Raw genomic sequence first — 22,418 nt, forward strand, 5'->3', positions numbered from 1 at the left:
ATATACACACATATACATATATGTGCACTTGCATAACATATATTTCTCTATACAAATATATGTCAAAATATTACTTTTTATCTATAAATTGTATATATTTTTTAAAAATCTGTCCATTTTACTATAAAGTTTTAGAGATTGAAAAAACATTTCTATTGAAAACCATGTGTTTTGTCTGGAATTGAAATTAATGTTCTATCTTACATTTTTTCTGTAAAGGAAACAAAGAGATTAGAAAAATATATTTTTAAAACTGTGCTTTCAGCTCTTTCCTGTCTGATGAGTAATGTATTAGGAAAGATATAATTATTTTTGTCACTTACCAGTGCTATACTACAGATGAGAGTGTTCATATTCTAGCACAAGAAAACATTATTACAAACTTATTTTAGTGAACAGAAAAGTCTGTTTGAATATGGCAAGTAAATATTTCAGACTACTGAAAAATGCCCTGGAAATTCTCCCCTGCAAAGAGAGAAATGTTAAGAGGAAGAAGTCTGCACAGCAGCGCTGCTGTGCAACAGGTTGTTAATCTGTTTGTATGATTGCAAGGTAGTGCTGTCCTATGCCAAGAATTCAGCTATATTTCCACGAGTTTGAGAAAACCATATTACTCTTGACTTACAAAGTCAAGACAAGGAGAAGCACGTTCCTGTTTAGTGATGTGAGGTATAAGCTAATGTGAGACATTAACTCAGAGCTGAAATAGTCTATTTTAAAACAGCGGCACCATAAGATTAAAAGGCAGGACATGGAAAGGGAATTTAAGACTAACTGATTGGGCACCGTTGAATTCCTTTTCTGATACAAGTGTCTGTTTCTTTTTCATAAGTGACTTTTATATGCCTCAGAGTCTTAGTTTTATTGACTTCCAAGTCAGTAAGATAGTGTTTCACTGAACAGACAAATGCCTGAGAATACCTTTCAAATGCTCAGCTATAGACTTAAAAAAATCTTGTAAATGTTCTTCAGAAATGTTATTGTATTTCCAATTTTGGAATAGTTTATTTGAATGAAAATATTTTCAAGTAATTCACTGAAGAGCTTTGTTTTCATTTTCCTGCTCTGCTACTTCCCTGAGATTTGTACAGTATCAGTTGTTTCTTGCTCTTGCAATGCGTTTTCATTGATGACTAAGAATAGAAGTGAACCAGGTGATAACATCCTCCAGAGTTGAATGGAAGAGTAAATTTGTTGATGGCAAAATTTTGATAGATATATGTGGACTTAACCAGTTTGATTTTGCTTATGCCTATATATGTGCTGGGTATGTGTATGTTGTAAAATGCCCATACCCAATTGTAGGTTGGTTTGATTTCTTTTTTGGTTAAATTTCTTGGAGAAATGCATTATTCTCTTGTTTGTTTAACATTGCTAATGCTATTTGTTTTTCTTTTTTTATTATTATAAGACATTTTCATCAGTTTCATTCTCTGAACTCCTTGAGACGTTTATATAAAAATTACTAGTGAGTTAATCTGTCTTATTTTTTTTATTTTTCTTCCTTTAAAAAAAAGTTGAACATCCATAGATGTACTTCCTTTTTCTTCCTTTCTCTTCCTAAATGGTCTTTTACATTGTTGTTCTGGTTGTAAAACTATCATGTAGTTCATCCACAATGTTAACTTCGAAGTGCTCATATTGCTACATCTGCTAGTTCCTTAACCTAAAAGAAGTAGTTTGCATTAGTAAGACTTTTGTGAATGGTAGTGGAAAGTATGTTGTTAAATATTTCCTCTTTCTTTCCTTGTAACCGATTAGAACAGAAACAGATCCTAAAACTGTCCCAGAAATGTATTTTTCACAGCTAATGGTCACCTCTGCTGTTTCTAATTACTATGTGTTCAAATTTTAGTGATATTCCACGGATTCCTGAGACTTCTCACCCCCCATTAGAGTCTAGTGAGTACAAGTCTTGTTTCTTCATCTAAGCATGATCATGTACCCAGCACAATTGCTTCAGCTATGAAGTTTCTTGAAATTCTATGAACTTATGTGAAAATGACCACTGAGATTCTTGTGTAACAAAATTCAGTGGGTTTTGGTCTTCTGTGTTAAATTTGAAGCAATACAGATTTTACTAATCCCATACAGATTCCAAATATTAGCATAGTTGAAATATTTTCTTTTATATCTTGTGTTGTTAGTACTATACTTGCATATATGCTATGGCCCAAGCAGTCATTTACTTGCCCTAACATAAGACAAAACAGGTGTAAGGGATTCCCAGAGGTACAAAAGGTGTTGGGATTTTACCTCCTCCACCATTCAGTGTAAGTCCAGTGTTCTTGTTTCTTTTTCCTAACAAACTGTTCTTAGCTAAGTGTTGGTTAGGTGACCATTTTTTGTATCATACTTCAAAAGAATGTTATTCTTTTTAACTGTGCCATTTGAATGTTGTCAGCTACAGTATTTGAGAGATGTGGTTCCCCGTCCTTTCTCACCTGAGCCTTTTCTGAGACAGAACCAGAAACCCTCTCTGGGACAGGGTCCCATGCAGTCACCTAGTGCTGTTACCTCTGTCATGAGCTCATATGATTAGTGAGGTCTCTCTTTCACTGGTGGAGAACTGAGGATCTCCAGTACTTGCTGGAACATCCTCCATGCCAGATGCACATCCTACTTATCTTCCTTTTAAAATTTCAGAGAGTACTAGCAGTATAATCCATAAAACAGATATGGTTTATTCATCAAAGATTTGAGATCAAAGAATCAGAAAAGTTTGGGTGGGAAGGGAGATGTGTAATTGTCAGAGAACAATATTTTATTTAAAATACTTGCTGTGGTGTGTCAGTGATATAAGAGGAGCTCTTTTTATGTGTTCCTTCATATTAAAAAAAATTACAGGTTTAAATTTAGGGTAAGGGTACGCAGGCAGTCTTTTCACCATGCTGTCTACATTAGTTTAAAATCTTTCTGTATATTAATCCAGAAGAAGAAGCAATTTATGTTATCCAAATTTTCTTCAAAATGTTGGATGGAAGTTCATGTGTTTCTCATTTGGTTTTAGGTTCAAGTTCTTTTGAATCTCAGAAGATGGAAAGGCCTTCTATTTCCGTTATATCTCCAACCAGCCCTGGAGCCCTACGGGATGCACCACAAGTCCTACCAGGCCAGCTTTCTGTAAGCATATTTTGTTTCTTGAGTTATTAATTGAAATTTATGAAGTGCTGGTTCTCAGCCCTGTGCATTCCCAAGGTCTGTTGGGGAGGTCAAGAGAAGTATCTGTTGTTGGTAAAGACTAACATCTCTCAAATGATTTTTAACACCCTTTCTATGCACTCAGAATCCATTACTGTAATCAAAGCAGAATTAAGCAATTCTGGTCTTAATATACCAAAGAGCACAGGAATTTACATTGCGAGGAGCCCTCAAAAGTGCCTTGTAACTTGTCATCTTGTACTGTCTGCATTGAAAATGGTGACTTTTCTTTACCTGCCCAGTGATCTGCAGATAACAAGCATAGTATGACTTTATCCTTGCTATGGATAGTATCACATTGTCCTCTTTATGAGAGCATTTAAAGAGCTGTGTATTTGTTAAGCATTTGTTAAGTATTGCTAATGCATCCAGTAATGCATTTTAATTCAGATACACAGTGCATCCTGGAACTCTCTGTAATACTAATTGAAGTTCTTCTTATTAAAAGTACTGTAACTACTTTAGACTTTGTTTTATACATTCTTACTTTTATATATTGATCATATTAAGTATGCATCAGGCTCATAGATTTCATAATATGATTTTCTTAAGAAATTATTTAGCTTTATATTACATTTTTCATAAGAACATTTGAAAGGATCGCAAATTTGAGTAGATGGATTTCAATTTTGTCTCGAGTTTAACAGCATTCAGGTCTTTCTATTTAATGTAGTTTTTAAGCTGCAGAGCTAAGACATATGATGGTTTAAATGCGCTCACAGATACAAGATTATGCTGTGAGTACAGTAAACATTTTAAGCAAAATCAGGCACCACCATTTTATTAAAATTTGGTAAATATAAAAGTCTTTGGTATATACCATCAAATTTTTCATCTAAGTTAAATATTAAGGAATTTGAAATAAAATATATCTCATTGTCTCTGAGAAAAAAAAAACAGTGGTTACTTTTACATTGTGGTTATTGTGGTGCATTCTGAAAATTCTATTTTTTTCTCCATTTTCAGTAATGTTAACTTGATTCTTGTAGGTTAAACTCTGGTATGACAAAGTGGGACATCAGTTAATAGTAAATGTTCTGCAAGCAACAGATTTGCCATCAAGAGTAGATGGACGCCCTAGAAATCCCTATGTAAAGATGTATTTTCTTCCAGACAGAAGGTAGTAGTATTTCTGTTTAAAAAATTATCTTGTAATTTACCATGTATTGAATCAACTTTTAATGAATGCTTATGAAGTAAAGGACTCCTTTTTACAACTTGTTATAGCTAGATAATTTATAACATAAAATTACATTTTAATCATGGAAGTCAATATCAAATTAACTTTATGGATTCATGTATGAATAAAATTCACTGGACAGCAAAAATTTTTATCATTTAGGCATTATCAGATCAGAAAAAAATGAAAACAGTTAAGTGCTGATGAGTAAATGGCATTTTGTGATTTATCTCTACAAACAATTTGCACTATTTGTGTTTCAGTGATAAGAGTAAAAGAAGGACCAAAACAGTAAAGAAAAGTCTAGAGCCAAAATGGAACCAAACTTTTCTCTACTCTCATGTACATCGTAGAGATTTTAGAGAACGAATGCTTGAAATAACCGTATGGGATCAGCCAAGAGTACAAGAAGAAGAGAGTGAATTTCTTGGAGAGGTGATACAATCACATTTCTTTTGAGTTCATTTGGGTTTGAATACATATGCATATATATTTTATATGTGTTTCTGTATGTGCCTTCAAAAAGTGAAATTAAAACCTGATGGTTTTCATACTAGATTCTTATAGAGCTGGAGACAGCACTTTTAGATGATGAACCACATTGGTATAAGCTACAGACACATGATGAATCTTCACTACCTCTGCCTCAGCCATCACCTTTCATGCCAAGAAGACATGTTCATGGTGGAGAAAGCACTAGCAAAAAATTACAAAGTAGGTTCAAATTTCATTAAACTTTAAATTTTAAATGGTGGATATGGTATGATGGTATTTAAATTCCTTACACAAGATAAAAATGCTATTTCATAGTTTTTAAACATAATGAAAATGTGTGGCAAAAAGTGGATGTAAATTATGACATTATGACATGCCAGCATTACGCCCGTGATGTGTAGCTTTCAAGTAGTTGAAAACTGCTAGAACTGATTTGGTTTTCAATAGCAGAATAAAATTGTTTAAAGGTTTGTTTGCATAAATTTCCTTTTAAATAGGAAGATGAAGTTCATAATTATTATATACTTTTTCATAATTAATAGCATTTTATTTTAAAAAGGAAGTCCTTAACGACTTAGGCTAAAAAACACTTTTCATCATAAAGTTAATCTCAATATCCAATATGCTCATTATACAATCAGATGAGAAGTGTACTTTTGCAGCAAAAAGAAATTGTATGCATGTGTTTGGGAAGTACCACTGTTTTCATGAGTCTGATTTCAGGTTTGTAAGAGGCATGTTAAAAGAAGGAATGTATTGAAATATTTGAATATTGTAGCTTTTCTATTGATTTAAATTAATTTAAGATTTCTTTAGAAATATGAAGGATGTAGGGGATTATTTTAAAATACATTTCCAAGCTATTTTTCTGATTTTTCTAAAACATGGAAGTCATTCACTCCAGCCAATGCGTAGGAAATTGGTGCACACTCAGGAATGAATTATAAATATGTCATACTGCTGTAATTGCTGCATACACGTCCAAACGGAGGATATGTATAGACAGAGCAAATTAAAGGTTAGTTTTCATGAGATATTTGAGCTTTTCTAAAGCTGGCAGTGCTGTTTCCTCTTCCGCTCTCTCACCATATGCTGCCTCATCTCCCTCCCTGTTCAGCAGCCGATTCAGCTTATTCACTGGAATAGCACAAAATGTTTTTTTTTCCTTTATTTGAGGTTTGCTTTCTACAGACTTAGTGAAATAAACTGTTATAGTAGAGGATTACTGAGGACTTGAGGGAAAGAGAAAGGGAAAGGAGGCTGCAGCAGCTGTAAAATGTTAAATTGGCACAACTGTAGTGTGAAATATCAATTAGTTACTGCAGTTTAGTTCTCCTTCTCTATTGTTTGACTTAAAATCATCTTTTTAGTTTCAGTAGTATGTTTAATGAACATAATCTTACATTTTATAACACAATCAGATATTCAGGTATTTGTTTACCTTACTGTTGTGCAGGATCTCGGCCAATCAGTGATAGTGACATCTCAGATTATGATGTTGATGATGGTATTGGAGTTGTTCCTCCAGGTGCGTGGGTGAAGAGCATGGTCCTGCTTTCTTCTTCTTCCTTTTTGCTTGTTTGTTTTTGTTTCTTTACAACATTTTGGAATATTGAGGATACTTGTTTCGGAGAGTGCATTGTGAAAAATAAAACAGTTTTCCTGATTATTCCATGGTACCTGTCCTAAATTGCAGTGAATGAAAAGCTTCTACTCTTCATTCATTTATATTTCTTTTACATATCATTCTTCATGTATGAACTACTGGTTCATTCAAATTGTTTACTTGTTTACTGCATAATGCTCCAAGCATTATTTTAAATATAAATCAAATTTTAAAAAAACACATTGAAAATAATAATTAAGATTTCAGTGTTTATTGAAAGCATTTTTTGTTATTTTGCTTTTCACTTGAAATTTAGATATAATGCAGTCTCCCATGGACTTTATTGATAATGCATGGCTGTAGATTAAGATGCATGCAGCATGGCTATATCTTTTGTGGTTTTCATAAGCCTTCATGAATTATCATTACCCTAAATGTTCATAAGTATATACTGGTAGAGACTGTCATGGTTTGACTTTTAATTCAGCATTCCTGGCATACTGAAAATCTTGAGGATTATTTTGGATACCACATTATTCTAGGTCTGTTTGACTATTGCCACATGTCAGATAAAGGTTTCCCAATTGTCCCAAGCTAACTGAAGAGTCATTATGTAATTTCCAGCACTAAATCAATTTCTATGGATCTTCCTGATGAAAATCACTGAATTAAATCATAGTGGGATTTGGCAAACTCTCTATCAGTGTTTAAAATAATCTCACAATTTATTTATTCATTATATAACCATACAAATAAATCACATATTTTTAAAGCAGTTTTGTTTTGATGTTTACTTAGCCAAATTCTCCTTCCCTTGATGCTGATTATGTTCTTTCATGGCTTTAATACACTTAGCACATGAGTTGTTAAGAGGGACATTTGTTCATATATGATATTTGCTTTGATATCTTTACATCAGCAGAGAGAGTGTACATGTAAAAGGAAAATAAATGTTAAGTTCTAAATATTTTTCCCACGTTTTTGGTTTGGTTTGGTTTTTTGTTTGTTTTTTGGGGGGGCTTTTTTGAGTTGACAATGCAGCATATTTATGGCATATCTTTGTAGTCTTATTTATGTTTAAGATTTTAGTGTACTCTATTAAGAACTGGGGCATTTTTTCAAGTGCCAGTCCTTCAAGACATCCATTTGAAACAAATAATTTTCCATCTGACAGGAAACATTAAAAATGGTTAAGCTGAATGTATTGGAAGCTGTTCACTCAGTCACCACTTGAGTAACTGATTCTTACTACAATTTCTTGGGACTTCATGCTTAGGTGTGCCTTTGACAAATGCATGGATTCAAACTTTCTCAGAGATAACTGTAGAACACAGCAAGTTTTAATCCTTAGTACTGGATTTACAATGAACTGGGTGTCTTCAAACTGCAAATCAAAGGGCTTGGTGAGGAAACTCCTTCTGAAGTCCACCTTATCAGAAACATTCTGTTAGTTGCCCTGACCAAGCACAAATTTTTCCATTTTGAGTTTAATGGATACATTTATTCAGCAATTGTAAGTGGAGTTCATCTATTTGTGATTCCTGTGTGAAGTGGATCTATGTATAAGTGTGGGGGCTTTGTTTGCCAGTACAGCTTGAATTCTTAAAATGGCGTTAGACTTCAGGCACATGGAAGCAAAGAAAATTTGAGTCATCAGTCACAAATATAGGGACAGTCAAGATGGCATATGGAAATATGTTTTTCAGTAAGACCTGAAAAAGGTTGTTGGTCTCACTCTCTATAGAATTGCTTGAGAATTGTAGGCACAGATTCACAAATGTAACTGGAGATGAAGTTCATATATGCATTTCTACCCTCCTTTCCACCTTTCTTACTTATCACTTTGCTAAATCATCTAAGACTCTGGACTGCTCCATTCATTTGCACTGAATGAGTAGTACAGTATCTTCTCCATTTAACAGTATCCTCTTTAAAACAAAGTTCCACACAAGTTCCTTATTGTGCTGCAGGGCTTTTACCCCTGCTTTCCTTCTGTCCTTCAAACCCATGGTCCTCACCAGACTGCACCCCAGCTCTTGTCTGGTTCAGATTTCTCACTCGTTCTCTTGCAAGGTATGCATGTGGGAAGGAACAGTGAATATCTCTTGTAGTATGGCGATACACCATTTTGCCATAGCCTCTAATGGCCTCAACTAGATTAGTCTAGCATTAAGCTGTTCCTTCTCAACAGAAGTAGGGATATTAAGTTTTAGTTTACAACATGTGACACAAAAGAAAATATTTCCCTTAATACCCTTTTGCTTCCTTTACAAATTATTTACTAATGTTACCACAATTGTGTTTATATATGATAAATAAGCCCTGTCTGTGCTAAAGGTCTCCTAGAATCGTAAAAGTTGGAAAAGACCTCTTAAGACCATGGAATCCACTCTGTTCACCTAAACCATGTCCTCAGTGACACATTCATACAGTTTTTGAACGATTCCAGGGATGGTGATTCCACCACTTCCCTGGGAAGCCTATTCCAGTGCTTGACAACACTTTTGGGGAAAAAAAAATTCCTAACATCTAATCTATACCTCCCCTATCAAAACTTGAGGCCATTTCCTCGTATCCTGTCACTTGTTACCTGTGAGAAGAGGCCCAGTACCCACCTCAACACAACCTCCTTTCAGGTAGTTGTAGAGAGCAATCAGGTTCCCCCTGAGCCTTCTTTTCTCCAAGCTAAAAGTTCCCAGCTGTCTCAGCTGCTTCTCATAGGACTTTAGAACCTCCATCACCTTCGTTGCCCTCCTCTGGACACCCTCCAGCACCTCAGTGTCTTGTCATGAGGGCACCAAAACTGAAGAGAGGATTTGCGGCACTGCCTTACCAGTGCTAAGCACAGCGGGACAATCCCTTCCCTGGTCTTTCTTCCCACACTATTTCTGACAGAGGCCAGAATGTCACTGGCCTTCTTGGCCACCTGGGCACACAGCTGGCTCATGTTCAGCTGACTGTCCGCCGGCACTCCCAGGTCCTCTTCTGCTGGGCAGCTTTCTAGCCACTCTTCCTCAAGTCTGTAGTGCCGCATGGGGTTGTTGCAACCCATGTGTGCTTGGCCTTGTGTAACCTCATACACTTGGCATTGGTGCAGATTCAACCTGACTAGATCCCCCTGCAGAGCCCTCCCATGCTCCAGGAGGTCAACACTTCCCACCAACTTGGTGTCATCTGCAAACTGACTGAGGGTGCACTCAATCCCCTCATCCAGATTATGGATAAAGACATTAAACAGGGCTCACCCCACCACTGAGCCTTGGGGAACCCCACTAGTGCCCGGCCACCAGCTGAATATAACTCCATTCCCCACTACTCTCTGGGCTCAAGCTTCCAGCCAGTTTTTTGCCCAATGAGCAATGCACCCATCCAAGTCATGAGCTGCCAATTTCTGCAGAAGAATCCTGTGGGAAACAGTGTCAAAGGCTTTACAAAAATCTGAGTAGACTACACCAACAGCCTTGCCTTCATCTACTAAGAGGGTGACCTTGTCATAAAAGGAGATCAGGTTAGCCAGGCAGAATCTGCCTTGAAGTTGTTAATTTATAATTTTTCCTTAAACATTTCAAAAAGAAGGAAGTTCTTCTTCCTCTCAAGGTCTCAAGATTTTCACAAAGGTTACTGCTCATTTTTTAAAAAAATAACTCATAACTACAAAATGTAAAATGACAAAATTTCACTTCATCTCCATGAAAACTGAAAAACAGAATGATGAAAATATTTTTGCTAATTTAAGTAATATTGAAAATCCTTAAATAGTTTCAATTTTTTTTATGAATGGTTAAAGTAAATGCAGCATTAGAATTCAGTAACAGCACAGAACTATTTTCTTAGGAGTTTCAGCAGCTGAAAGAATCACTGCTTTTCAATAGAAGTAAAGACTGCTATGTCAAAAATAGTGCCACTTTGATAACTTCCACATTGTTTTTAGAAAAATATTTTTCTCTTGTCATATCACAAATATATCTTGTCTTTCATGTACTTGTACCATCCTCATTTATTACTAGTAACTTGGAGTGATATATGTATCATTTTTTAACCAGTTCATAGATGTGTTCATAAAAGGAGTTTATATCAACAGCTGAAAGTAACTTTAATTCTAAGTTCTGCTTTAACAAAAGTGATTTTGACAGGTTTTTGTGGTATACTGACCTTCACTTACATGAAGAAAATTATTATTTTAAATCTCTCAGCCTCTCCTTACATGAGAGATGCTCAAGTTTCTGAAGTATCTTTGTGATCCTGAGCTGGTCTTACACCAGTCACTCTATTTCTGTATTGTACTGGGCAGCCTAATAATCCAGAAGGGTCAGTAAAAGATTTAATGAAACCCAAACATGTTTTGAGGCCTATCTGTTTTACCAAAACTTCAGTAGCTTTTTTAATTAAAAAGAAAAAAAAAAGCTGATATACAGTTGACAATATACCAAAGGGTATTTCTAATACAGTATATTGCTTATGCTATGGGTAACTCTTCAGAATAGGTTATGTATCTATCATGTGCAACCTCTATAAATGGTTGCATTATATTTCCCTTCCTCCTGTAGCAGCAGGGTGACATCAACACAATTCCTTGTCATTGTCTGTATTGTCTATGAGAAAACATAAAATAATTCTGGTATCAAACATTTGCTGCAACTATTTTCATCATCCATCATATATTCATTTCCTATCACACCTGACAGTTTCCCATGAGCAACTGAGAAACTTCTGCATAATCTACCATAAGCTTGATTGCTGCTATCATGCTGGTCCATGCAAAATTTTTCTCTGCTCACGCTGAAGAGCACAGAGGTTTTATATCTGAGTTATGAGGAAATGTTACTGTTGCTGTCACTGTTGTGGTCACTATGAAAGTATGGATGTGATTTGACCAACCTGGCAATATTTGAGCTAATACTTAGGATATGTATGAACTGCTGTTGCTCTGTCTGTTCTGTAAGCTTTGTGTACACACGTTGCATAAGTTTAAGGTATTGCTCACTAGATAACTTGGCTATGAAGACTATATAGCATAAAATCATCTTGCTATACCAGATTTTTAAGTGCACCAAATAATCCTAGGTGTAATTTTTTAGGCAGACTAAAAGTACTCCTGAAAAATGTTTTAAATTTAAATTTATGTTTGGGGTTTTTTAATATTTAAGTTATATGTATTTCAGTAAAATCACCTAAATCTTGGAAAGTTTTGGATTTCTTTGATTTTAGTGTTGCATAAATGTAACCTACTCTTCCTTCTGATAGAGATGACAGAATTTTATCTAACATAAGCTTGTTTGGAAAATGAAACATCTCTTAGCACATACAGCTTAGATTTAGTTATCTTGGGAAAGGGAACACATCCAGCCTTTGTCATGTATAGTCCTTTCTTTTTCCTCTGACAAAAACATCTGATACTTTTGCAGCAGTCTGTAAGTTAGATGAAGGAATCTCCACTGAAGTCCTGATGAAGTCACTTTTTTGTTTCAGTATTTGCCCCCAGTCCTTGTCCTGAGATCAAGCAGAGCCTCATTTTTATTTATAATTTTCTTATAGATCTCTGAAATACATCAAGCCCATGAAACATTGAAGTCCTTCTTGTTGAGGTTGATAAATCTCATTGGATACTTTCATGCATGTTGTCAACTTTTACAGGCCATTAGAATTCATTGGTAAACTGTTGCACATTTTTGGAGAAAAGTGTGAATGCTTCCTTGATGTTAATGATCAAAGTTCAGACTTGTAGCTAAACAGCTTATCAAATGTCATTGAACACATGATCAAGCCTAATACAAACTCTGTATATGAGCCACACTTTTAAAAGGGGGCTATAATAATTTGACAAAAGATAAGAGTAGAACTACAAACATTATGCAAAATATATGAAAAATTACAAAGCCCTCAAACTTTAAACTCTGCAACAAGATGCATAAAAACTGCAACTTATTTATTTTATCCAACTGACAACTGAGTGATGAAATCATAGTCTTTTTCTGCATGAAAAGATGATTTCTGATACAGGCTAGTTTTTTAGCTGAGAAAAATAGCACATTACAGGAACTTCAATGCTTGACAAGTTCAGAGAAGGAGCAAAATGATTATTTTGGAATCTAAGCAAGAATTTCTGAAGTTATTAAGGATGGCATAAGTCATGACTTTTTCTATCATTAAGGGATTTTTTTTGTCAAGGGATTCTTGTAATCTAATTTAAATGTCTTGAAGTGAGCAAGAGAAGTCTGAGAAGATCTCCTTAGGCTCTTTTGGAAAGATAACAGGTACCTTTTAAAAGCTGTTATCTTATTGAGCTTCATGGTCTGTTTTAGGATGAGATTCAAAGTGTATAACAAGTCAAACAGTGTTCTATATGAAAAAGGGCACAGTGTTATCAGTTATTTAAAATGTACTAACCTTCTGCTGATCTTTTTTAAAATTCTTGTTAAGGTTTAAGGCCAAATAGAAATTAAACACCACAAAGCCACATGCTCAGTCTCTCCTCTCTGCCCCCATTAGAATGAGGAAAGTCAAAGTAAAAATCATATGATAAGAACAGTTTAATAATTGAAAATAAAGTAAAATACAGTAATAATGGTCAATTATGGTAATAATGATAATACAAAGGTAGAAACAAGTGAAGCACAATACAACTGCTCATTACTCACTGACCAAAGCCAGACTCACCTTTTCAAACCCAGATTGGCCCCCCTTCCAAGTAACTTGCTCCAGTTTATATACTGGGCATGATGTTCTGTGGTGTGGAATATCCCTCTCTGGTCAGTTTGGGTCACCAGTCCCAGATCTGCTCCCTCCCGGTTTCTTTTGAGTACTTCCTCACTAGCAGAGTGTGAGACAAGAGAAAAAAGTCCTTGACTTAGGATAAAGACAACTTTGCAAAAAACCCAAAATATCTGTGTGTTACCAACACCATTCTGATTCCCAATGCAAAACACAGCTCTGGAACAGCTACTGAGAAGAAATTAACTCTATTCTGGGTGAAACCAGGACAATCTAATATAAAAACAAATTACAAGAAATTTTGCTGCTTATTCATAATATTTGGAAAAAAAATTTGCAAAGTATGCAACACCCAATACTCTGCACAATGTATTCTAAATGCTAGTAGTTTTTCTAAGTGGCTTTGGCCAAGTTCAATATTTGTATTTACTTGAAACAAGAGGCAGAAAGATGCTTTATATGTGAGCAGTCCTGTGTAAATCCATGCTGTCATACACAAGTGTGCTTTCTCCATTTTTGAGATGAGGCAAACGTACATTGTTTAGATTCCTTTCAAATATTTTCTACTCTATGACAGTTCTTGAACTACAGGATACGTGGAGTATTCTTCCCCAAATCAGAAAATTATTTCAGTTCCCTCCTCCGCATCTTCCAGTACATAATAAAAAATAATCTCAGTTTTTCAGTCTCTGTACATGTAGACATTTAAAGGTAATGCTAGTAATTTATCTGCATGATATATTGGGATTTACAACAGCTGAATGATGAATTTAAAGTTATGTAAGCATTTAGATATGTACTCCTGCAAGATTAGCTATCTGAATTCTTTCCAAACCCAGACCTTTATTCCCTAATTTCCTTTTGTTGCACTCTTGCCAGTAGGTTATAGGTCTAGTACTAGAGAAAGTAAATCCACAACGCTAACTGTGCCAGAGCAACAAAGAACAACCCATCATCGTTCACGTTCTGTGTCTCCTCACCGTGGTGACGATCAGGGCAGGCCCCGTTCACGTTTACCAAATGTGCCATTACAGAGGTAGGTCATTATTAAATTTTCACTTGCTCAGCAATTTTTCACTGTTTTAAACCTTTTTTTTTTGTATCTGAATTTAATTGTTCAGTATATGAACTTCATATATGCTTTTATTAATTATTCAAGAGCACTCATGAAATGAATCATAACTTTGTAAGACTTACCTCTTCTTATTGATATTTACTGCATGATTTGTCATCTCTGTACCATAACTAATACATAGATTTGACATTTTTTTCAGTTAGTGGCTGAATCTTGTATGAAGCCACTCAAGTATATTTGCAAGATAATAAATAATGGCATGTGCAAACAGCATAATTTGTAATGGCATTATTTTAGAAATCATGTATTAGCAATTTCATGATTAAAAACTTCCTTCAACCAACTTGTACTGCAATTCATTAAGCTGTGTTATTCATGAGAAAACAAGAGGATCATAATTTTTTTCTACCTTTCAGGAGTTTAGATGAAATTCATCAAATGAGAAGATCACGTTCTCCAACAAGACACCATGATGCCTCCAGAACTCCAGTTGATTACAGATCCAGAGAGATGGATAGTCAGTATTTATCTGATCAAGAAAGGTACATCGTCAGCCTGAACTGGGAGAAAATGTTAGAAATGTCTTTGTTGGTTTGCCTAATTTTCAAGTTTTCATTAGAAACATGAGTGATAGCAACGAGAAAGGGAGAGAATTTATCTTAACTGACAGATCTAGTGTCGTGGTTAAGCTATCTATACCTTTTTTTTGGGTTGACAGTAATAGCAACTTTTTGGACTAATGATTCTTGGGTGTTTGTCCTAGAGTACTCTGCTGCTTTTTCATGAATGAAGCCCAGAGATTTTTGCTAGAAAGGCATAAATCTACCTGTATGCCTTATCTATTCTTGTAATATACCAGAATTTACTAGTTTTGGTAGCCAGAAAAATACAGGCATGCATCCCTACTACCTGGGAGTTTCATGTGCTCTGATTTGCATTCATATGATTATAGATTTTGGACATCTGCATATGTAGTCTCACAGCATCCTTTGTGACATTCTGGTGAACTCTGTACAGTACCCAAGCATAGCAAAGGTAGTTGAGGTGCTAGCTGTAATTTGCAAAAATTTCTGGGTTTAGATGCATAACACACATACATCTCTGCCTGGAATACTTGAGTGGATACACTGCTCAGGGAACACTTGGTCTCTCTTAGTAGGCACTATTTTCAGATATCTAGGAATAATATTCTGAATTTCTGTTTAGTTTCCATCTGAAAAATGTTTAAAAAGCTATTTTACCTCAGTATTTGTGAAACAATGATGGCAGTCACATAGATTATCAGTGGTTTTGGGTTGTTGTTTACTTTAAAAAAATATCATATAGCTGGCAAATTTTGCCATTCATAGAAGACCAATTTTCCTAGTAATGTCTTTGATTTTTTTTCCTTGGCAATAAGTAACTAGGTTTTACAACTATGGATGACCAAATCTTTCCATTTGGTCCATTAAATTCAATACAGAACGTACATTTTTTAGGGATGTGAAAACACGTAAACGGTAAATCATAAAGATCTCTGGAAATCTTGGTCCAGTTTTGAGCCAACATGGAGGTTGAATAACACATGTCTTTTGTGGCTGAACTAGTTCAGTTTTGTATATGATCTTGCCTGCTTTACTTTTGTAGTACATATGTATGAGTATTATTGAGTTATTTGGAACTTTTAAAAATCAAGTTTACAGGCAAGAATTATGTGCAGAACTGTCTAAGTTTGATTATTGTACCAAATTTCCTTTCAGAGGTAAATTAAAATGCTTTTTAACTATAGTAGTCAGATTTATAATTAGGCTAATTCAAGTAATGTCCACTCGTTGCAAATGTTTCCTCTTATTATTTAAGTAGTCACTATTTAAAAGACTGCTGAAGATATTAATTGAATGGATTTATTATTCAGCAAATTTGAGGAGGAAGAGGCTTTAAAAAGTAGCTTTTGTCAGTATGAATATAGACAGTTAACTGTTGAGATTTTTTTCTTTCAGTAAGCCTCAAACCATGACTTAACTGGTGATATATACATGGATCATGGCTGGAGAGGAGCAGGGCTTACATTGAGGCTTTGTTGGGGATGAGCCATTAAACCAGAGCTACACCAGCAATGGGCCACTGGATTTGTTCAGAGAAGTGAGACAGTCTTCAGTTCTTTTCGGAGTTCAGAAAATGTTTTTCAGAAGTTTAAAGATCAGACATGAAGGTTGTACGTGGCTTGTTTGCAAGATTTAAATATGGGTCCATGTATTTACTCTCCTTGAATAACAATCTTGTTGCGATTGGTCTCCTCTTTGCCATTTTCCTTTTCATCTTTACCCCAGATTCTTTCAGCTGTGGAGGCTGTTTAACTCTTGCAGGTTTCACTGGCTTTCAGTACCTAAGAGTAGCATCATAGAAAAGATCAAAGCCAGATGTTTTTGAGGGTGGGATAGGTATTAGGTGGTGTGCCTTTACTGAACCTTTCATCTAAACAAGTGCATTCACATAGATATGTAATACAAACTTGGTTTCAAATAGTTTCATGGCAGAAATTACAGTTGCTGATTAATTTGGGGAATTTTCTCTATGATCTGTTATTGGTCCAAAGAGATCTTTGTAAAAATAGTTATTATCATTCTCTTTTAAATGCATATCTTGTGGTAAATTTACAGTGGAATCAATTTGTCTACTTTAACCTTTTTATGTATATTCATATACATATACACACACACACACACACATATATATATATAAACTGTAAGGAAATCTTTTTATTGGGAAATCTTGCTAGACACTTTGTTCAGAATTTAGGATCATTGTCCAATTTTCAAGAGCATGGCACTTTTTTTTTTACTTTTTCTTTTTTTCTTAAGTAAAATCTGTTAATGTGTGTACTACAATATTCACATTAGAAAACACTTTTTTAAGAATAATAATATTTATTTTAAGTGTCTCCCAACCAACTTAATTTGTTAGTGAACTATGAGCATCTTCTCACATTATTGGTGATCTATTGTGATGGACTCTGTTTTTCTAACCTGAACATTTAATGTTGGATTTACTATTTTATATCGCTTTTCTGGATGAATTTTATATTACCATTTGCTGTGGGCCAATTACAATAGATACTCTTTTTTCTTAGCAAAGTACCCAATGATTTAATGTGGACTTTGTAGCTACTTTACAACTCTTAAGAAAAGAGTAGGGTTTTTTTCCTAAAATGCATATTTGTTTGTAGTTTCGAAACCTACTTATAAATTCTTTCCATCCTCTGAGCCTATGAATAGAAATTTTGCTTAAAAAGAAAATTAAGAAATTAATTTAAACTTCAGTATATTTTGTTGCATAAAAATCAGACTAGCATCCCCAGATCAAATTAAATCTCACACATGACTCACAAACCATTATTTCGAGATGACCATTTTAGAATTTTAGATAAATATTATCTATACTGCATCAGTTAAATGGATCATTTTATAATGGCCTGAAGCATAATACATATTGAAAAACTGCTGCTTTATCTGTTTTGTAATCTTTTCTCTCTTCTTTTTGCCATAGTACTTCATGGGATTCCCTGCTTGTAAAATTAGCATGTTTCCATGAAGTTTACCTTTAATTTCATATTTATGGTAATTAGGAGGTTTGGAGTTTGGTCTTTCTGATTGTGTTGAAGTGCATAAGTATACAAGATTAATTCAAGAGTTGTTTCATATCATAGTCATTTTTACCATAGGCATAAATATGCATTAATTTTACCATCTTGCTGGCTGTAGTATGTGTTTGGTTACAGTAAATGCAAAATAAAACAGACAGCTGATTTTCCACAATTTGAATCAATAAGAAATAAAATGTCTAATGCCTGATTAGCTTTTTTAAAATTATTTATTTAGTATTGCATTACAAAATACCTTCAAGAGCTATGAGTCAGAATTTGTTTGGCCAAACATAGCATTTCCAGGGAACATAAATTTTTGATTTTCCCCAAAGGGTAACTGGTTACTCTTCCCATAAACTGATCAGCAGTAAATTATTATCAAATCCTCAGTGCTTTTCCATGTATCATTTCGTGACTCAGGAAAGCCACAAATCCAAACACAAAACAAACAACAAGCATCTTTCCTTTTTTTTCCCTAATGTATTTCTTCATGAATTAGTTTTGAGACAGGAGGTCATTAAAAAACTGTAACCATATTATGTATTCATTATGTCATGAAGAGCTCTGAAAAAACTAATTCTGAATTTTAAAGAGACATCTCACAAAAGTAGGTGCCACACTGAAAGGAATTAGTTGAAAGTGTACAGGCATTTTTTGGCTCATATTCTTTGAGAAGTGCAGTTGGAGTTTGGTTGTTATCAGACTATATTTGGGTGGTTGCTTCTTGTTTCTTTTTATGTTTTCATTTGCATATCATTGGCATAACCCATGTCATTTAATGCTTCATAATTCTATCTGTATCACTCACCACCCATCCTGTCTGTGCAGTGAGCTTCTTATGCTGCCCAGAGCAAAACGAGGAAGAAGTGCTGAGTGCCTACATACCATCAGGTAAATACAGGAATTTGGTAATCATCAACACATCTGATTAGTTGTCTATACTTTGTATGCCCAAATTTTTTTCCATGGTGGTACTTAGTCCCAGTAAATAAAGAACTTCCAAGTACATTGTGATCCAGATGTCAGTTGATCTTTTCTGTTCATTTTGATACAGATTGAGATGTGTATATATGTTTGTGAACTTCAGTAGTAAGGATTAAAGCAGTTGAAGAAATTCTGTTTTTGCAGTTGTATTTTGTGGTGGATTTTCTGTGTAGTCACAAAAGTCCTGATCTCCCAGTGCATGACAGTATTGTTATTTCAAACATTCCTTTAAAGTTGTTTTTATGATTTGTTTTATTTGCATTTTTATATTTATAGTACAGCCACACACAATTCAACAACCTTTACTTGTTGGGACACCTGATCACATGCTGATTTAGTCACTTGTAGAGGAAAAACATCAATTTATGAAGCCTTACTGGAAATTCCAGATTTAAGGGGTCTTAAATTACTTGTTTATGCATCTAAAACTTGTTCTATAAATTAGATCCAGGTGTAAACTTTGTAGTTTGGGCTCATCTTCAGTCTTCATTAATTTTTACTCCAAAGCTTGGAACTCCCTGTCTCACCATTTCCTAAAATTGTGAAACTAAATGGGACTGAAATATCTTCATCTAAAAAACCAAATTCTGCTCCCTCACCATTTTTTTCACCATTTCTGTTAACCTTGTTAAAACTCATGCCAGATTCCATAGAATATCTTCCATATCGAATCCATAAAAATGTCAGTTGAAGTAGTTAACCATTCAACTCCTTCAACCAGGTAGTTATCCTTTTGTCTGTTCGAGATATGGGTGTTACTAGGAGTTTTACATCAGTGTTACTTGTTTAAAATCATCAAACTTAAAACCATGTTGTCTAAGGCCATTACTAATTTACTTAATGTAGGATTTTTCCTTACACAGTAGTCTTTATTGCATTTAACATGCCTTGGCTTGTTTTAATTTTTATCATCAAATTTGAAACAGTGTGGAAGATGCTGTGAGATAAGGTTCTGTTATAAGGCACAGAAATATAAAGCTAAAATAATAAATTTGAAACTTTTCAACAAGATCTGTGCATCAGTGAAGCTGTTAAATTAAAATTTAAGTCTTTATTGTCAGTAGAAAGATTTTCATTCTCATACTTCACCTAAAAATGCTTTTTCTCCAGATTTTAAGTTTTAAAAATTTGTTTAATTCCCTGTTATTTTCTGTCTGTCTATTATCATATAATAACAATTTTCCCTGCCTCATTCCTGTGTCCTTTCTGCTGTATCTTCTATAGCTTCACCCCCCTCCTGCCCCCAGCCCTGTGGCTCCTCCTTTCCTTCTTAAAGATTATAATTTTCATTAGAATTTTTCAGTGACAATTCTTAAATTCTCAGTTAATAAGGTAAATATTTTATTATGAACTACTAATGCACTTTGACCAGACATTACAGTTTTCCAATAGTTTTACAAATCAACTAAACCAGTCTGGTTTGCAAAAAGTTGTGCATGGGCAGCAGTAGCATTAGGTAAGAGCTACACTGAAATCAGGGAATGCAACCCTTTCTTGCCTTTTTCTTTATTCCATTTACTGCTATTGGACTTTTATGATCAAAAAAACCTAACAAAATCACCCTTTTAAAGTAATAGTAATTGTATGCTATAAAAGAGAATGGTTCTTATAATAATGTATTAAAGGTGAATATGAAGGCAACAGAAAGCGATTGATTTTTTTTATATTTAACCCTGAGGCCTGCAAAGCCCAATCCCAAATAATACCTCAAAATTGCCAATATCAGTTCATGACTGAAAATTTTCAAAAACAGTTTCAAAAAAAATTTGTTCTATGCCATCTTTTTTCTTTGCTTGTTTCTAGTACTTTAGCTTTATCCTTGATTCCTAGACAACTTGCTGAATAATGTTTCAATGAGTAGTTGAGATAGCTTCAGCTATCTATAAGAAAGAAATGTTAATGGTTTCATATGAAATGAAAGAAATTAGGTAGTCTAAGCTACAAAGTTAAGATACATGGTGAGTTTAATACACCACTTTGGAATAATACTAATCCTAGCTGTCCATCCTGCCCATCTGTATGTAATTATTGACTAACAGCAGAAATGGTGGAAAGGTTTGTACTTATGCTATAGACCATTCCATGCCACTCTCTACTTTGATTGGCAATATCTACTCCTATGTTGTAATTGACCTTATGGACAACCATTCTTTTATTCCTTCTTTGCAACATCACAGTGACCTCTGATGGAGATGTCACCAGTGGTGACCACTAAACCCATACAAGGGCCAAAGCTCCTCTGTTAAGTCCCTCGGGGTTTTGCAAACACTGGGATTTCCAGGCAGTGAGTTGAAGACCCCTGTCTGTGTCACAGCCAGGATTGTGATGTTGATCTTCTGTGCTAGGTCCAAGCCTTAACAGGAATAAAAATGTTCAGTTATGACGGACTGTTCATGATGCTGTAAAATTCTCAAGGCTGCTGTTTCTTCTCTTAGTAGCTCTGCAGCTGTATCCTGCTAGGGAATGTGGAAAATTGTTAGGATTTTCTTGTTAACCCTTAACCATTAAATGGCCATAATTCCCATTCAGCAGCCATTGTCTGCCTTTACATTTCCCCATTTTCATTGAGGCCATGATGAAGTTAACATTTCCTGTTCTAAAATCTATGATGATTTTAGGCAGTTATCATGTAACACCACAGTGCTGCTCTCTTGCCTGATGTAGTGGATCCCCTGTTTCTTAATTAGCTCATTCTTGATAATATTTACTGTTAAATTTTGAAATTTAACTTTCAAAATACTTTCACATTCAAAAAGCCAGGTGTTAATACATCTGTAGTTTAATCTCTGATACTATTCTTGTTTTAGCGAGATTTTCATGCTTAGCTGCTGGAGAGGTTAGTCTCTGTAGGTCTAAGTAAGGCATCACTTAGAGAAATAAAGAGTAAATTTAGTATCAACTTAATCCTTTACAATAGCCTGTATATTTTAATTAAAAGTATCTATAAATGGAATTTATATTACCCTAATTTCAAGAAAACTTCTCAGCTCTACGAGTATTGCCATGAGTTCATGCACTGTATTAACAAAAGTGTAAATACAAAAATTTGTCTCCCAGGTAGCTGTCAATGTAGTTGAGAAAAACATACACTGAGAAACCTACTCAAACAGAAATAAAATGTAATAGAATATTATACATTTGTTTTATGTTCTGGTCAGTCTTGGCTTGCCTTTACCTGTCTTTTTATTTCTGGCATGTTTTTGTTTTGTTCTGTTTGCTTTTCTGTCCCACCACATTCAAGAAGTTCTGTTAGGCACTATAAAACGTTACCACCCAAGATGCCTTTACTAGAAAATGGTACTCATTGGAACCTATACAGGTAAGAAGTGTTTAGAGTCCCCTTTAAGTAGTTAGCTCCTTTAAAAAAAAATAGACTTGTCTTATTAAAAAAAACCCAAACAAACCAAAAACATAAGATGTTTGATACACTTTTGTAACTGAAAGATAAGGGATAAAATCCTAAATAACACCAACTAAATGTTTAAATCAAGGCCTACATTACCAAAAACCCAAACCAATTTACTTTGTATTAGGTGTATTTTCT

The 22,418-nt window shown here is 34.5% G+C and overlaps 1 protein-coding gene across 50 annotated transcripts in view; it reads left to right on the plus strand.

Annotated features, from left to right (window-relative positions):
• The window catches only part of RIMS1 (regulating synaptic membrane exocytosis 1), a 319,637-nt gene that overhangs the window by 194,421 nt on the left and 102,798 nt on the right, over nt 1-22,418 (plus strand). For 23 of the 50 annotated variants that reach the window (XM_071548592.1, XM_071548593.1, XM_071548547.1 and 20 more), the window contains 9 exons: nt 1,856-1,902; nt 3,011-3,123; nt 4,191-4,321; nt 4,645-4,816; nt 4,939-5,095; nt 6,333-6,404; nt 14,073-14,229; nt 14,685-14,810; nt 18,719-18,781. In XM_071548592.1, the coding sequence (XP_071404693.1) occupies nt 1,856-1,902; nt 3,011-3,123; nt 4,191-4,321; nt 4,645-4,816; nt 4,939-5,095; nt 6,333-6,404; nt 14,073-14,229; nt 14,685-14,810; nt 18,719-18,781 (1,038 nt within the window). The remainder of the gene's footprint in view (nt 1-1,855; nt 1,903-3,010; nt 3,124-4,190; nt 4,322-4,644; nt 4,817-4,938; nt 5,096-6,332; nt 6,405-14,072; nt 14,230-14,684; nt 14,811-18,718; nt 18,782-22,418) is intronic. The other 27 variants (XM_071548548.1, XM_071548598.1, XM_071548599.1 and 24 more) reach the window with 4 other exon arrangements.

The sequence above is a fragment of the Pithys albifrons genome, chromosome 2, assembly GCF_047495875.1.
Source record: "Pithys albifrons albifrons isolate INPA30051 chromosome 2, PitAlb_v1, whole genome shotgun sequence".
Taxonomy (NCBI): domain Eukaryota; kingdom Metazoa; phylum Chordata; class Aves; order Passeriformes; family Thamnophilidae; genus Pithys; species Pithys albifrons.